Source organism: Canis lupus, chromosome X (genome assembly GCF_048164855.1).
Source record: "Canis lupus baileyi chromosome X, mCanLup2.hap1, whole genome shotgun sequence".
Classification (NCBI taxonomy): Eukaryota; Metazoa; Chordata; class Mammalia; order Carnivora; family Canidae; genus Canis; species Canis lupus.
The window spans coordinates 2,254,107-2,270,190 of NC_132876.1; the positions used below are offsets into that span (position 1 = coordinate 2,254,107).

The window sequence follows — 16,084 nt, forward strand, 5'->3', positions numbered from 1 at the left end:
CCGGGCACTAGCCTGAGGCTCCCGAGGAGGCTGAGGGGCACTTGTGCTCTTTAGAAGGATCACTCTGGCTGCTCCCGGGAGGGAGTGGAGGCGCCAAGTGTGGAGCTGGGAGGCCAGCTAGGGACTGTCGGGGAGTCAGAGAGGCGCCGAGGGGGCTCGGCAGTGACGCTGGTTAGCCTAGGATGGGAGACACTAGGTCGTATTGTCCCTGGGCCCGGAAAGAACTGGCAGGGCATGGTAGGCAGACAAGGGGGCTGGTGGGCCAGGGGAGGCGAGGGGAGAGAGGAGAGCAAGGCCTGGGGGTGCCTGGTGACCCCCTCTTCCTTAGGCAGGGAGTAACAGCCATGGGGCTGGGGGACGGCCAAGCGAGGAAGCGCTGAGTAGACTCATAGGGCCAGGCGGGGCCTGGGGATCGGGCTTTTGCTAAAAAGATGTATTTCTACTTTATTTCCAGATGTGATTCTCCAGCAAGCAAATAAATACAGTGGGGGAGGTGGGAGAAGAGGTAAGGATTCCTATAAATTAGAAAGAAGCCCAGGGAGGGGAGCGAAGGGCCAGTGGCCGTGGCGGGAGAGGTGGCAGGGAGCCTCCTGGTGGGCACAACCCCCTTCCGCTCCCAGCCGGCCCCTCCTCGGTTGCTGGCTCCATCCAGGGGTCAGAAGGCACCGCGGTGGGAGGGCCTGCTTGCTCCTCTGCAGGCCGCTGGGCGTCCGCTATGGCCCAAGCTTACAGGTCCGTCACCTTGTTCTCCACCAGCGCCGCTACCTGCTGCAGACGGCAGGCCAGCTGCATCTTCTGGCCCACAGGGTCCTCCTCCAGGGCGCTGATGATCTGCCAGGGAAGAGGAGGGTGCCCTGCCTGACGCCTCTGCCCTCGGTCCATCAGCTCAGGGACACCCCAGCCCTGTGTCCATCTCAGCAGAAGCTTCCGGATCCGGCAGGGGCTGCCCCATGCCTCCCTGAAGAGTCTGGATTGAAGTCACGCCTCTTCCCCAACATGGGCCCTCCCTCCCCTCCGCCTGTTGGGCCTGGATACCTCCTTCCGTCCCACACCCCACCCCCAAGGTCCCTGGGGCCTCCCTCTGGGCTCTGGGGGTGTGCCCCTCCCCCCTGGAGTACCGCAGGCCTCACCTGGTCATAATACCTGTGGATGTGGTTGTAGAGTTCTTGCAGAGCTTCCAGACAGTGGGGAGCAGACGTGTAGTTCTGGGGACCGACCGTGCAGAGGTGAGGCCCCAGCCTGGACCTTAAAGCCCAAGCCCCGCCCCTCCCCTCTGCACCCACGCAGATGTGCAGCCGTGTGTCCCCTGGGCCGTGCCTCACCCCAGAGAGCTCGGCCAGAGCCGAGTTCATCTCCTGGTAGCTCGCCGGAGAGCTCTGGCGGATGTCGGAGTAGTATCTGGCAGAGGAGACGCTGTTAGGGGCGGGCAGCCCCTGCCCCCCGGGCCTGGTGCCCCGACACCTACCTCTCCACCATCTGCTTGTAGCGAGGGATCTCCCGGGCATACAGCAGTTTGTTCACTGGGGAGTCCTGCTCCGGGTAGGAGTGGGCCTGAGCGGGGAGGTGGGGGGAGCTCCGGCCCTGTCACCGGATGTACCACCAGCGCCCCCTCGCCCAGCCTCCTGGCCCCCGTTCTGTGCCACCCGTGCCCCAGCGCCACTCAGGGCTCTGTACTGAGCCCCCGCGGCGCTCACCCCGTAAGCCGGGGCGGCCCTGCCCTTACCCTGCCCACTTTATGCTCGGAGACCGTGCAGGAGTCGATGAAGGTTTGGGCGATGACGGCGAGGATGGCATCCACGTTGTCTGACACGCGCACGTCAAAGATGAGCTGCGGGTTCTTCAGGGCGTTCACCCAGAACCGCAACAGCAGGCTGGGGGGCACAGGCCCGCAGACGCGCCGTCAGCCCAGGCCCCCCACCTGACTTCCACGGGGAGCTGTCTGCCAGTCCGCGTTCAGGGTGGCTGGAGATCCAGGCCGGGGGCTGCCCAGCTCGGCTCCCTGTGGCCCCCGCCCTCCGCACGGGGTGGGGGACAGCCGGCGACCTACCTGTTGGTCTTCCAGATGTGCAGCGTCTCCGGGTCCTCGATGCCGTGCTTCTCGGCCAGCTCGTCCAGGAAGTCGAACAGGTACTTGATGGCGATGGGCACGGGCCTGTTCACGCTGAGGATGGCCTGGAAGGTGTCATCCACAAACTTCTGCAGGGTGCCCTGGAAGGCGTGGGCGGGCCGTGTGGGTGGTGTGTGCTGGCGCCAGGCCCGACCCCCAGCCCGGTCAGGGGCCCCCCCCGGGGCGCCTTCCCAGCCCCGGAGCCCACCCACCTTCATGGAGAGCAGGCGGGTGAGGTAGATTTCCGGGATGGCCTTGGCCCGCGCCCGCTCCCGCTCCCGCTCCCGCTCCCTCAGGCTGCTGCGCCGGGCCTTAGCTCCTTCTGGCTCTTCGGTGCCTTTCACCAGGTGCCAGAGGTGGACCCCACCCTCCTCACCATCCTCCAGCATGGGAACGTCTGAGGGCCCGGAAGTCTGGCCTCAGTCCCGCGCCCCGTCCCCCCTGCCCCAGCGCTGGCGGCGGTTGCCCAGCCTGCTCACCTGGCCCGGTGGGGCTGGGGGTGGCAGCAGAACCAGGGCAGCGGGAGGAGAGCTCAGCCCAACAGCCCCCGGTCCCGGAGCTGCCCGGCCAGGACGAGCTGCTGCCCTGGTCCGCCCCAGGTCCATGGCCCTGCGTACAGCTTTGGCGGCCCCCCTCCCCGGCAAGGTGTGGGGGACACCCAGGCGATGCAGAAGGCAGGACCGGTTGTCCCGCCTGCCTGCTCCAGGCTCTGGGGCACGTGGGGGCACGTGGGGGCACAGGACTCACTCTCCCCCAGGGTGCAGTTCTGGGCCAGGCTCTGGGAGACGGCCCCTCCGTTGTGCAGCTGGGGGATGAGCCCCACGGTGGCTCCATCCGGGACCTGGGGGGCAGGTGAGCAGAGGCTGGGCTCCTTCCTGGGCTGGCCCGGGGGCGGGGGCCTGCCCCCCCCAGCCCCTGCCCGCCTGGCACCTTGTAGTGCTGAAGAGTGTTGAGTCTCTTCCAGTGGTTCTGGGTCACTGAGGTCAGGTCCTCATCTGACAGGGTTAGGTGACCAGCAAGGCCCGAGCGCCACTCTGGGGGCACCCAGGGAGGCCAGTCAGCCCGCAGCCTGCTCTCCCAGTCTGCCATTTGGAGACTCAGGCGGGGCTCAGCGTGTACAGGTGGCAACGGCCCCACGCAGGGATGGGGGGTGGTGGGCTCTCACCGAGATCTAGGGCGTGCGCTGAGGGCCTCTGGGAGAAGGGGGTGCCCTTGTAGACTTGCTCCAACACCTTCTCTTTGACCTGGGTGATGGTGTCTGTGTCGAGCACCCGGGCGGGCACGCGCTGCACCGCGCCACCCCCTGCGGCCCCGCCAGCCCTGGGGCCCGCCAACACCATCAGCGTCAGGGGCCGGAACTCCACGTCCTCCCGAAGCAGCCGGCTGTCGTTCAGGGTCCGTTTTGCCTTGCCGGTCACAGCGTCCACGGGGCCCTTGTCCACCTGGTACTGTATGGCCCGGAGGAGCATGTACAGCGGCTCACCGGCCACCTCCTGCAACCATCAGGACGGGCCAGAGTCGGCGCCCGGGACAAGGTAGGGGCAGGGAGGGGCTGTCCACTGTGGAGGGAGGACGATGACAGCCGGCCTCTGCCTCACACCTGACCCTTCACTTCCCCACCCTTCATACCCCGAGGCCCCCAGGGAAACTGTGGGCACAGGTCGGGGAGGCCACAGCAGCAGCCTTCAGATGAGGGGAAGGTGACGGTGCCATCCCGGGCGCCCCTCACCTTCAGGAAGGCATAGAGACAGATGGACAGCCAGTTGGTAAGCAGCTTCTCCACCATGGTCTCTGTCCTGTGGGGAGCAGACCCCAGGTCAGAGAGAGGGTGTCACTGGGCCACCCTGTCCCTGGGCTGATGTGGGCAAAGGAGGGAAGGCGGGATGGGGTGGGGGGTGGGGGTGCAGCTCAGCGGGGAGCCTCCACCCCTGCTGCCAGGCCCACGGTGGGGCCAAAGCCAACCTGCGCAGCATGAGCTTGGGGTTCTTGTGCACGTAGTGGGCAGCCAGGTCACTCAGCAGCGTCCTCAGGATGTCCGTCAGGTACTCGAGCTTGCCGTGCAGCGCCAGGGACAGCAGAGAAGCCACATGGCAGCGGTCCCGCTGGGAGAAGCTGGGCTGCTCCTCCAGGGTGTGGATGAGCTGGCGGGAGGGGCGCCGGCACTCAGGGGAGGCCCCCCACTGGCCCCCCCGCCCCCGTGCCCGCTGCCCCCCTTCCAGACCCCGCGGGCGCCCCGCCCAGCCACGCAGCCCTCACTGTGAGGAGGAAGAGCTTGCTGTTGAGCAGGTTGGAGAGCTGAGTGAGGCCCTGGCGCACGGGGGCACGGCGGCCCTCCTCCCCGGGCCCCTCGAGCGCAGGCTGCAGGGGGCAGCCGCCGTGCCCCGGGAAGAAGACCCGCTCGGCGTAGGTGTGGTAGTCCAGGAAGGGGATCCCGCTGGCCTCCAGGTCGCTGCTGAGGTCGGTCATCTCGGTCATCAGGTCTGCGGGCGGGGAGCCACCGAGGTATGCACTCGGGCTCAGGTGGGCCCCCGGCGCCCTCCCCGCTGCGCTCTCCTCACCTGTGAACTCCTTGCGGCACTGGTCACCCACACCAATCTCCAGGTTCTCCAGTTGCACCAGAACCTTCTGATAGTCCCGCAGGGCCTGCTTGCTCTTGTGCCTGCACCCCAGGGGCCAGGTGTTAGTCACTGGCCCGAGACGGTGGGGCCCCTGAGGCCACCAGGCCTGGAAGCCCACCTCTGGCACCTTTCCTGAAGTGCAGAGGGGAGTTTGTGCAGGTGCCTGCGGCACCGGCAGCGGCACCAGGAGGGGCCTCTCACCTGTACATGAGGGTGAGGAGGAGGACAGCGGCGATCAGCACGGCGGCGCCCAGGCCCAGGCCCACCTGGGCCTCCACGGGGAAGGCAGACAGAGTGGGCTCAGTCTCGTACTGGACTGGGCCCAGGGCCAGGCGTACGTTGCCCATCTGAACCTGAGGGCAGGGTGGGGGGCAGGCTCCTGAGTGGGGGAGCCCAGGGCTCCGCCTGCCCAGCCACCCATGCCCCTGGAGCCCCGGCTCACCACGAACTGCGGCAGGGCACTGGAGCCGTTGGCGGGCTGCGGGGCCCGGGAGGGCGGCTCGCAGTACAGGTGGGTGAGCGTGAGCGTCTTCACCAGGCACTCGCCGTCGCCGATGTGCACGCGCACCTCCTCCTTGCTAATCCCCAGGTTGAGGCCCTGGCCCTGGGAGAGAGACCCGAGCCTGAGCCGCGGGGCCCGGCCTGTGTCCCCGCTCCCCGCACGGAGCTCGCCAGCGGAGCCCTCACCTCCACGTCCAGGACGTTGCCCGGCTTGAGGCGGTAGGGGCGGGTGGGCTCCTCGCGGCTGAGGGGCGCCAGACGGGGGTTGGGCTGGTACTGGAAGTCCTGGCCCCCGTTGGCGCTGGCAAAGTCCACGTGCACGTTGTCTAGGGTGAAGAAGACCCGCTGGGGGTGCACCCCATCTGGCACGGCAGGGCTCTGGCACAGAAGGAGGCTGGACGAGTTGATGGAACAGACAGTGGAGCACTGCGAGGCGGCAGGGGCCGGGACAAGGAGGGGTGAGCCGGGGCTCCCTTGCTCGCCCCCAGGGGCAGAGTGGCCCACCCCACCCCCGCCCCGGGTGTGACCAGCCCTGCCGCCTGCCTGTGTGGTGCTCACCTGCAGCAAGCCCTCCCGAAGCTGGATACAAGCCTGGGGCGCTGCGGCGGGGCCCCCACAGCTCGTCCTCGGGGTTGGGTCCCGGGGCTCAGCACCTGCAGCCTGCACCTCCGCTGTGGCCGCCAGCCACACCGACAGCAGGGGCTGCTGCACCACGTCCAGGCCCGTGCCCCTGACTCGGATCAGCCGCCCGCCCCTGTGTCAGGGTGGCAGTCAGCAGCGGTGGGGGTGGCAGGTGGCCCGGCCCGGCCCCACCTTCCCGGCCAGGAGCAGAGGCTGCCTTGAGGGCGCGAGGTCCTCACCCCCGGAAGCTGACGCTGGGCTCCGCCGCCACCAGCTGCGGGTTGGCCGTGTACTGGAAGGGGCTGGTGAGCAGCGTGCGCTGGGCGTGGCCAAAGACCACTCGAACCACAGCTTCTCCTGGGCTGGCCTGGGACATGGTGTGGCACACGATGGCCTCAGGACACACCGGCTCCTGGCTGCAGGGCGGAGGGGCTGGCATCTCGGGCTCTAGCCTGGGCCTGGCCACCCCCACCCAGAGACCCACTTGCCACCCTCAATGAGGGCACCACTAGGGGTGGGCACAGCGACCATTTCTCTTGGACTCGGTGGGGGGCCTTAGAGAGCCCCGCGCCCACTGCCCCCACGTACACGAGGGGATGATGAGGCCCACGGCGCATACCCCCAGCTGACAGCAACTCGGTGGGGACCGGGAGGAGAGATACTCACATAGGGCAGGGCTGTGCACCCACAAAGGCACTGATGTTGCCTCCCGTCTGGAGGTGCTGCCCGTGGATAGTGAGCTGGGTACCCCCTGCCTGGGGGCCCCACTGAGGACTCAGGCTCAGCAGGATGGGGTCCTGGGGGACAGAGCAGGCTGGGGCAGCCATGGCAGCCTGGCCCGACACTCACCCAGGCTCCAGTCCCCGAGGTGCTTGGCCTTTATCCCTTGGGCTACAGCTGACCTCCCCCTCCCCTGACCTCACAGCTCTGCTCTGCCCCTCAGGAGGCCTCGTCCTCTGCCACGGGCCTCCGCCTCCCGCCCCCCCCCCCCCCCCCCCCCCCGCTCTAAATCCTGAGATGCGGTCGCCAACCTGGGGGGCTGCAGACCCCTTGATACTAGCCTGCCGCTGCCTCCCACTGCTCCCGCCCTGGGCCTCCTGGCTTCCACTCTCCCTCAGTCCCCTGCTAGGCCTGTAGACACCAGACGTGCAGCGAGTCCCCACCACTCTGAGTCCTGCAGCGGCTCCCTTCCCTTGTCACCCCCACCCTCGCCCTGGCCTGCCTGCCACACTCGCTGCTTCCACCGCCCTCCTTCCGCCTGGACAGATGCCAGCAGTAGGGTCCCCACTGTCCTGCTGCTGCCCCTCGCCCGTCTTCCACTCAGCGGCCGGAAGGCTCGATCAGATCACATGCTTTTCCTCCTGGACAGGTGGGAACTCTGCCCGCTACCCCGAGGCCAACCTTGAAGTCCTCACCTAGGTTTCGCTCCGGCCCCTCCCTCCTGCTGCCCCCCCGGGCTGGGCACTGACCTGGTAGGTGAAATGCTGGGTTGAGATGCCTGGTGGCCGATTCTTAATGGCCACTTGGATTGGCCCAGTGGTGCCATTGGGGGCGGGGGATGTCACACACACGATCCTGTGGAATGGAGGCCCCGGAGCGGCTCAGGGCTCGCATAGACCAGGCCCCTGACTCAGTGGGAGCCATGGGCCACCCACCAGCCACTGCTCAGAACCTCCCCCGTCCACCCCTCTTTCCCTCCCCTGGCTCATCTGTTGGCGCTTCTGACCCGGGCCCACGTTTCTTGGCTGCAGGTCGCCCCTCTCTCTCGGTAGCCACTCTCCGAGGGCTTCCCCAGGAAAGCAGCCCTCAGCTCCTGGCAGCCAGGATGGCTCACCGGGCAGAGGTGCGGTAGAGAGAGGGCTCGGGGCTGCAGGGGCGGCCGGCCACGTTCACGGCGTCTTGCACCTCGGCGAAGTCCCGGCCCAGGTTGGAGCCCCAGATGGTGAGGGCCAAGCCGCCCTCGGGGGGCCCCGTCAGGGGCTCAATCTGCAGCGGGGAAGGATGGCGATGGAGTCTCCCCAACCCACCCCCACTGTGTGGTGGGGGTGCCCCAGCAGCCAGCACCTGGGGCGGGCTAGAGCTGCTAGGGCTTGGGGGCCTGAGCTGGGGGAGGCCAGGACGGCGGGGGGCGGGGGGCAGGGAGGGCAGACAGGACGAGGCCGGGCGGGGAGGGAGGGCTGGAGGCTCACTCTGTCGATGCGGGGAGAGGGACACAGCAGCTCCACGGCCTCCGGGGGGCAGAGAGGGCCATAGCGACAGGCGGGCTGGCGGTGGCTGCACCACACGCAGCCCAGGCTCCCATTGGCCGCCTGGCAGCGGCTGCAGTCGGGGTGGCCCACGGCGCAGTCGTACAGGGTCACTGGGGAAGGGCAGGCAGCGCGCTGAGGCACGTCCCCTCTGCCACACGCCCTGTCTGGCCGGCCCTGCCGCCCCCAAGCTCACCATGAAGAGTGTGGGCATTGTCCAGCCGCTGAGCCTTGCCCCGGGTGACATAGATGGGCACCCGGAGCTCCCGCTGGGCCACGGACGGGCGGAGCTGTGGGTGGAGGGTGGGGTCAGGCCGGGCCCGGCTCGGGACACCCCGACCCCCGTCTCCTCCGGGGCCCTCCTCCCAGAATGGGTGCCTTTGTTCCGTGCCCCCGGCTCCCACCAGACCGCAAGCCCGGGGCGGAGGCCGTGGGTGCCGTGTTCCTGCCGCGCGCCCAGCGCCCGCACCGAGCCTGCCTCACGAGGGACGGCGAGACCCTGACGGCTCGGAACACTGTGAGGTGTGGGGCGCGTCTGAGGGCGGCAGGTGAGGCTGTGGGGCGGCCACACACCTGCTGGGCCTGGCAGGAGATGAGGCCCACGTCCCCGGACGTCTCCTCCAGAGAGGCCGGCAGCCGTTGAAGTTCTCCGGGCAGCTCCAGCCAGCAGTGGTAGGAGGCGGGCAGGCTCTGGGAGGGGACACCGTCAGGCCCCTGGACACGGCACCCCGCCCCCACCCCTGCCAGCCCCCCACTCACTCCGAAATGCTGAAGGTTCCGCACACGCAGGGCCAAGCGGCTCTTCCAACCCACGGGCAGCAGGACGGGGCCGGCCAGGCCCTCCACCCGGGGACAAGCCCCCGGGCCACGCACCTGGACGTCCGCCTGGGGAAAGGAGACCTTTTAGCCCTCCAGAAGTTGAGAGGCTCGAGCAGGGCGTGGGGCGGGTGTGCGGTGGTGGTCGGGGCGGCCAGGCCCACCCACCTCCTGGGCGCTGTAAATGGTCCCCTCGCCCTCTGGGCAGTGCTCCCCATACACACAGCGGCTGCTCCGGGGGCACCAGTGGCACCGCCAGATGCTGCCCACACAGGCACGGCACCTGCAGGGGAAGGCGGGTGCTGCTCAGGTCGGGCTCCATCGGGGGTCGCCACCCCTCCCCGGCTGCCAAGCCCAGCACTCACGGGGCGGCCACCTCCAAGGCCTGGACAGCACTGCAGTCGTAGAAGGAGAAGTTGGTGGCAGCCACAGCCACATCCTCAAACATCAAAGCCAGGGGCAAGGTGATGTGGTCTGGGGGTGGGGGTGGGGATGACGGTGGCACGGCGCGTCATGTGGCTCCTGCCCCAGCCCCCTGTCCCCTTGCCCCAGGGGCCCCTCACCTGTGCCTGGAGGGTTAAGCGGCAGCTGGTCTTGGGGTGGGGTGACACAGGCCACGTGGGGCCCTTCCACGTGGGCCAAGCTGTCATAGTCCCCAAAGGCACAATGGAAGTATTCATCCGCGGCCAGGGTGGGCAGCCGGGGGACAGACAAGGTGACCTGGGATACATGCAAGGAAAACAGAGCAGGCAGGGGCTCCTGGGTGGGGGGGGGTGCGGCTCTGTTGCCGAAGGAGCTGGAGCTAGGGCAGAGTGGGGTAGGAGCAGAGGCAGGGGGGAGGAGGAGGAGGACGGGGGGCAGCCTAGGGGCCGGCGGCTCACCTGGCCCTGCTCCTGGCGGGGGCGGTAGGCCGGCAGTAAGCTCTGGACGTGTGGGCAGTGGCTGTCCTCGTAGCTCCACAGCCACTGGTTGGCCTGGGCTGCCCGCCCACATTGGCCCTTGAGGGTGCACCTGTGGGCAGGGGCCCGTGGGGTGACAAGGGTGGGCAGGGTGGCCCCGCTGGGGAGCGGGAGCCGGGGCTCGTGGGGGGAAGCTCAAGAGGGAGGGGCTGGTGTGCAGGCTTGGGCCTTGACCTGAGTAAGAGGGGGCCACCGCTACAGAGGGGAGGGTTGCCGGAAGGGGTTCCTGGAGCCCAAGTGGGTCTGGGAGCACCTGGGCGAGGCGACAGAGGCCTGACGGGGCGGTGGGGCCACGTGGGGCGGGACGCAGGGACTGCACAGCGGCCCTGCACCTCCACCTCAGGAGGCCAGGCTGGCCTCCCGGCACGGCCAGGGCCACTTCCGGGTGTGCCCTCCCTGCACCGGCACCTGTTGGCCCAGGTCCAGACGCAGGCCTTGTGCTCACCTGCCCTGGAGGACGCACCAGCCGCACAGCGGGTCCTGGGCCTGGAGGCAGCTGGTGCAGTCAGGGAACTCGGGGCAGGCTGCCACAGGTACCCGGTCCACCTGGATGGGCAGCGAGGGACAGGGGCAGTGGGTGCAGAGATTCGTGCCTGTGTGCTGCCCCCCCGTCCCCCCCATCCCGGGGACAGGCCTCACCTGCTGGGCAGTGAGGACATAGACGTGGCTGCCGTTGCCGTCCACCAGCAGGTCTGGGCTGATAGCTGAGCCCCGAGGCCCCACTTGCTGGGAGTGGTACACGTGGCCATGGGAGCCATTGAGGAAGACCTGGAGGGACGACGAGGCCTGCTCTCGAGATGGCCACGGGCTGACCGTTCACGACACGTGCTCTCCCCTTGGTTGGGGCTCCCGGGGAGCATCCCGTCCCACGGAGCCAGCTCTCCTTCCTGCTACCCCAGGGAGGCCAGGCCAGGCCCCTGGGCATCTTGCTCTGCTCGCATCACCTCCCCCCATTCGCCATCGCCCAGCCACCCTGGGTAAGGAAGGGCCTTGGGTGCCAGGGGCAGGCGGGCAGCTGCAGGGAGATAAGCGGGCCAGGGGGAGACAAGACTTCTGGGGCCAGGTGGGCTCTGGGGACCAGGCACTGCCCAGCCCGCCCCGTGGCATCCCTGCCCACCCGGACTGCTCTTGGCTAGAGAAATTGGGAGCCTCCTGGCAGTCATCCTAAGTCATGCAAGGAGGAGCCCCGAAAGGTGGCACCCGGCCAGCCAGCGGTGTGTGGCATGGCCTTTCAGCCTGCCGGCGGGACACAGCCCGAGAGGTGGAAGGTACCCGGGGCTCCCGGAGCCACGGTGGGGCAGGGCACACCCAGGCAAGCCAGCAGGCCGGGCCTAGCCGAGCAGCGGGAGGGCTTGGTGTCGGGGGTCCAGGGCTGGGGCGGCCTGGTCACCTCACCTTATGCAGCTGACCCTGCGTGTCCCCCAGGAAAGCGATCGTGTGCCCGTCTGCCTGGAGGCCGGCCACGGCGCTGACGGGCTGCTCGAGCTGCAGCAGGGGCTCGGCCTCCAGGGGCTGGCGGCCAGCAATGGGGCTGGGGGTGTGCTCGTCGCCGCAGGGGTACGACTCGGGGGAGTCCTGGGTGGACAGGGAGGGCAGGATCAGCCCCTGGAAGAGGCGGGGGGGTGCCTTCCCGGGGCCCAGAGCTAGTCAGGGCCGCAGGGCAGGGCCGGGAGCCCTGGGGGATCCGGGCCACAGTGGTCGCGCCCCCCCCACCCGTGGCAGGACAAGCCGACGCGTCGGAGGAAGAAACACCAGAAGAAGCTGGCCCAGGGCAGCCGGGAGCCGGCGCCTCCCTGACATCCTCCACCCAGGCGGTCACACGCGGCTGTCACACGACAGCGCCCGGCCACCCGCAGCCCGGGACTACGGCGGCAGCTCCCCGAGACCGTGCGGAGGGATCGGGCGGGAGGGGCACTCACGGCGGGCAGGGCGGCGCAGCGGGAGGTGACTCCGTACTCCACGGTGGCTTCCTCGGCGCCGCCGGGGCTGCGGCCACCCGCCGTGTAGCACAGGCGCCGCGCGTGCTCCATGCTGGCGTCCAGCCGCGCCAGGGGGAAGGCGCACAGGGCGGCGCCCGCCCCGCCGGGGCCCGCGGCGAATGCCCCCAGCAAGGTGCTTGGCGTGACGGCGGCGGCCTGGATGAGGCCCTGGCCCCGGCAGGCGAGGGGCACCTCCACGTACGAGTAAAGGTTGGCATCGCCCAGGCACACGCGGGCCGCGTAGGAGCGGTAGTCGGCCTGCGCCCGCGCCCCGCGGCGGCGGAACACGAAGTAGGCCGAGCGGCCGGCCGCGAAGGCCCCCACGTAGCTGTTGTTGTAGTCCGAGAGGTCGCCCACCACCAGGCGGCCCAGGCCCTCGCTCGAGAAGGGCTGCGGCCCCGCCAGCTGGCGCACGGTCAGGGGCGGCACCCCCGCCGACAGCTTGCCCGCCAGGCCGCGGGCCACCAGCAGCAGGTCCCGGTCCGGCGCCTGCACCACCAGGCCCACCGTGGCCACTCCCGGCGCGTTGGCGGCCACAAACTGCCCGTCGCCGGGGTCCTCGGCCTGGTACAGCACGTGGGCCACGTCGTCCAGGCGCCGCTTGTCGCACACGCCCTGGCGCACCTGCCCGCAGGCCACGAGCTCCCGCGCGCGGCCGCTCACCAGCAGCAGCTGGTTGGCGTTGTCGGTGAGCCGCGCGTGCGGGCAGTCGGCCGGGTCGCGGAAGGGCACGCAGTCGGGGCTGTCGAGGACCGGCCCGGTGACGGCCACCGCCTGGAGCCGCAGCTCGGGGCTGAGCTGGAAGAGGCGGTTCACGGCACCGACGTAGAGCGTGCCCAGGCCCGGCGCCAGTGCCAAGTGGTTGAAGGTGGCGTTGGGGGCCGAGAAGTGACGGGCCCGCGTCGGGGGCGGCGGCAGGCTCAGCAGCAGCGCGAGCAGGAGGTGGGGGCCGAGGGGAGGCCGGGGAGCCATCGCAGGCACCTGGGGGGGCGCGGAGCAAGTGAGGCCTGGCGGGGAGAGCACCCCGGCCTGCGCCACCAGGGCGGCCAGAGGCCCAGAGGAAGGGGGCGGGGAGAGAGCCCCAGAGGGAGGGAAGACCCCGGGAGAGGGACAGCTACAAGGGAGGGAGAGGACAGAGCAGACAGGGGGAGACGCGGAGGAAGGGAGGGCCCGAGAGGCGGAGAGGGTGGGGGGCCCCCCCACGTGTGCCCAAGGAAAGAAATGCTTTCATCTCCTACTTTTTCTGCATCTAGATGGTTGGAGGAGGGGCAGATCCCGGACAGCCGCAGAACACGGACAGAAGGACTCCCGCGGACAGAAGGGCGGTGGGAGAGGCAGGGAAGAAGCCAGAGGTGCTGATGGGGAGAGACCAGGGGAGGCAGGGGGTGGGGCGAAGGGAAGGGGGGGCAAGGACGAGGATGCGGGACCAGGAAGGGTGGCGGAAGGCATGTCACGGGGATCCTGTGCCTGCCACTCAGGCAGGAGGCCACCGTGCTGGGGGGGCATCCGTAGCGCAGGGGACATCAAAGGCGGGGAGAGAAAACTCAGCCTGGGCAGGCAGGGCCAGCTGTAAAGACTGGACCCTTGGCGGTGGGGACAGGCAGTGCGGGGCATGGGAGAGACAGCCAGGGAGAAACTGAGGCAGCCAGAGACTGGCAGGCGGAGACCGCCCGCAGCAGCGGGGGCAGAGCAGGGGCTGGGGTGGGGGGAGATGTGAGAGCCAGACAGAGCGGGGGCTGGGGGAGGTGGGGAGGGGTGCAGGGGGAGGCCTGTGGGCCCCAGCCCCTGGGGGTGTTGACCTGGAGGCATGAGAGAAAAGAGGGGCGAGCCTCGCTGAGGAGGGGGCAACCCCCCCACGACCCATGCGGAGCCCTTCGTTCACACCACAGGGGTATCTCCCGTGGGCCTTGCGGGGGGGGCGGGGGGTGCAAGCCTCCAGAGAAGGCTCGAGCGGGGCCCCTGCTGTGGACCCACACCCCACCTGCTGGCCGGGGCCGTGGGCAGCCACCCCGCTCAGCCACCTGGGCCCCGGCCGGCTGTCTAGGGGACCAGGCGCCACAGGCACAGAAGGAGAGCCCGTGCCGGCCGGAGCTGCTGGGCACGGACCCACGGAGAAGGGGACAGAAGCCAGGGCCCGCCGTGAGCTAGGGTCCTGCACAGCCGGCCACGTGCGCCTGTGCCAGCGGGGTAGGCCCACTGTCAGTCTGCGCCCTGCAGCCTGGCAGCAGAGACGGAGCCGGGGCCCTGGTGGGTGTGCCAGCTGGGGCAGGGCCCCGAGGGGGGCCCCCAGCCCCTTATCTCCGGGACACAGGCAGGAAGGTCAGGCCTGGCCTGAGGACAGGGACATTTCCTCTAGATCTGGGATACTGGCAGCAGCGTCTGGGGCGTGTGGGTGTGGGGGTGGAGGGACAGCATCTGGGGCCCCACGCCCGGGCCCCCCTGTGCTACGGGGCCGGGCCCGGCCCTGGACCGCCTGGGGACATCCGTGTAGACGGGGGCCCCAGACACTTACCGCCTCGCAGGGGAGCAGCGGAGGGGTCTCCCGGGCAGTGTGGCACCAAGGGAGGCGCATCTCCTCAGTTCAGCTGGCCCAGGGCAGTGGTGACGGGCACGAGACGGCTGTGGGGGGCATTGTCCTGAGCGGGAGGGAGACAGTGGAGGCTTGGCCCTGAGGGAGGAGTGAGGCCAGGGGGGCCAAGGGCCTGGCGGCTGGGCTCCACCACAGCTGGCAGCTTTGTCAATAGGGGCCCTGCCTCCACCCCAACAATGTCCTCTCTGTCCACGGGCCCAGGCCAGGGACTCACTATCTGGTGCTCTTACCCCCCACCCCCGGGGCTGTTCTGGCCAGGGGGCTCCCTGCCACTCCCCACCCCCAGAGAGACACCCCCTGGGACCTGGGGACAAAGGACAGGGTTTCTTCCAGCCAGAAAAATGGGACCCACACAGCCCGCCCCGCCCCACTCCCGCCCCGTGCCAGCCAGCGTGGTCCTCTCTGTGTCCCCCTCCCGGGTCCCCGCCAAGGGCGCAGGGTAGGCCACCGAGCCTCCGCGGGAAGGTCAGGCTGCTGAGCCCCTGCCATGCCAGCCTTAGCCTTGGTAGCCTGGGCGCCTGGTCCAAGTGCCAGTCGTGGCCCTCAATGCCTGCCTTTGTCCGGGCTGGGGGCAGGGAGGTGCTGACGAAGGCAGCACGTCCAGGAGACCTGCTACCCCCCTGCTCCCCCCCCCCGCCCCCTCGGCCGGGAATAAGACTGGCCAGAGAGCAAGGGACCTGTCTCCATCCGGCCCCACCCTGGGGGACCCATAAATCGTGCCAGGTACGGCGTGATGGGAGTGGGCAGTGCCAGGGGAGGATGCTGCTGGAGGGGCCGAGGCAAAGGGGGTGCACGGGACGGGTAGGGGCCCGGTCCCCAGGAGCTCAGCACTTGGCTTCAGGCATGGCAATGGTTGCCAGCTGTTCCCTCCCCCCACAGCCCCCAGGGGAGCAGCATCCCAGGATGCTGGGCTCCCCTCTGAGCGCGGGGTGCCAAGGGGGTTGGGGAGGGAGTGGCGACCGGCAGCTGGTCTCCTGCCAGCCGCGCCGGGCACCGTCTGCCCACGAGGCTGGCGGCGCAGGGGCTCCGGCCTGTGGCGCAGGGGCAGGTGCGCTCAGGTTGGGGTCCCCGCTTTCTCCGTGGCGCGGCGGCGGCCACGGCAGGCTCCAGCAGCTCGCTCCGGGACGAGGTGGCAGCAGTGGGGCTCGCTGCCACCTGGCTGGGCCGGTTGGGTGGCTGTGGGGGTGGGGAGCCAGGCGGGCCTCCTCCCTACCCTATGCCTTGCCCCCCGCCCCGAGAGCTTTCCCATGGGGGTTAGAAGCCAGGGGTCCTCCCCCAGCTCCAGGGCCACCGCCTGGAGGGGTACCGGGCCCCTGAGGCATCGGGGGCTGTCGTCCCGGGGCTCTGGCTGGTGCCCGAGGGCCTTTGCCCTGTCGGGCGAGGCGGCTCTGCAGACCCCTGGCTTCTCCCAGGTCCCAGCACGGCCCGTGGCGGTGCCCCGCGACGCGGCGGCCCCGGCCCCCCGCGCCCCCGCCAGCCCAGCCCCTGCCTACCTGGGTGGGCCGCTGGCAGGGGTGAGGAGCAGCTGGCAGTGCCAGAAGTGCGGCCCGGCGCAGCCCCGGCCTCCCTCCCCACAATGCAATCGCGCCCAACCCGACTTATCCTGGCGGGGCCTGCCGGGCTGCCCAGCCCCTCCCCGCCCGCCCA

At 69.9% G+C, this 16,084-nt stretch overlaps 1 protein-coding gene and 2 long non-coding RNA genes across 9 annotated transcripts; 2 read left to right on the forward strand and 1 right to left on the reverse strand.

Moving 5' to 3' along the window:
- Positions 1–418: 418 nt before the first annotated feature.
- On the reverse strand, positions 419–16,084 carry PLXNB3 (plexin B3). Of its 7 annotated transcripts, none has more exons than XM_072816939.1 (37): positions 15,931–16,084; positions 14,360–14,483; positions 13,086–13,202; positions 11,788–12,828; positions 11,264–11,443; positions 10,508–10,636; positions 10,314–10,414; positions 9,791–9,920; positions 9,473–9,629; positions 9,275–9,383; positions 9,078–9,192; positions 8,853–8,978; positions 8,667–8,783; positions 8,290–8,383; positions 8,037–8,206; positions 7,682–7,833; positions 7,317–7,422; positions 6,514–6,644; positions 6,087–6,263; positions 5,785–5,980; positions 5,413–5,604; positions 5,168–5,329; positions 4,927–5,078; positions 4,666–4,766; positions 4,364–4,587; positions 4,070–4,248; positions 3,837–3,903; positions 3,273–3,600; positions 3,038–3,141; positions 2,855–2,948; positions 2,320–2,504; positions 2,048–2,208; positions 1,724–1,871; positions 1,466–1,551; positions 1,323–1,398; positions 1,131–1,205; positions 419–831 (listed from the first exon to the last, which is right to left on the reverse strand). In XM_072816939.1, exons 2-37 carry the CDS (start codon positions 14,417–14,419, stop codon positions 727–729), a joined length of 5,847 nt encoding a protein of 1,948 aa, XP_072673040.1. In that variant the 5' UTR covers positions 14,420–14,483; positions 15,931–16,084; the 3' UTR covers positions 419–726. The 7 variants fall into 7 exon arrangements, with proteins under 7 accessions (XP_072673040.1, XP_072673039.1, XP_072673037.1 ...); XM_072816938.1 differs by having other exon boundaries at positions 1,466–1,530; positions 5,413–5,652; XM_072816936.1 differs by having other exon boundaries at positions 5,413–5,652.
- On the forward strand, positions 739–7,961 carry LOC140628090 (uncharacterized). The gene is made up of 5 exons (XR_012026500.1): positions 739–3,642; positions 3,743–5,445; positions 5,557–5,684; positions 7,217–7,319; positions 7,599–7,961. It is a non-coding gene; the product is annotated as an uncharacterized lncRNA (long non-coding RNA).
- LOC140628091 (uncharacterized) lies at positions 10,715–11,725 on the forward strand. The gene is made up of 3 exons (XR_012026502.1): positions 10,715–10,845; positions 11,005–11,425; positions 11,591–11,725. It is a non-coding gene; the product is annotated as an uncharacterized lncRNA (long non-coding RNA).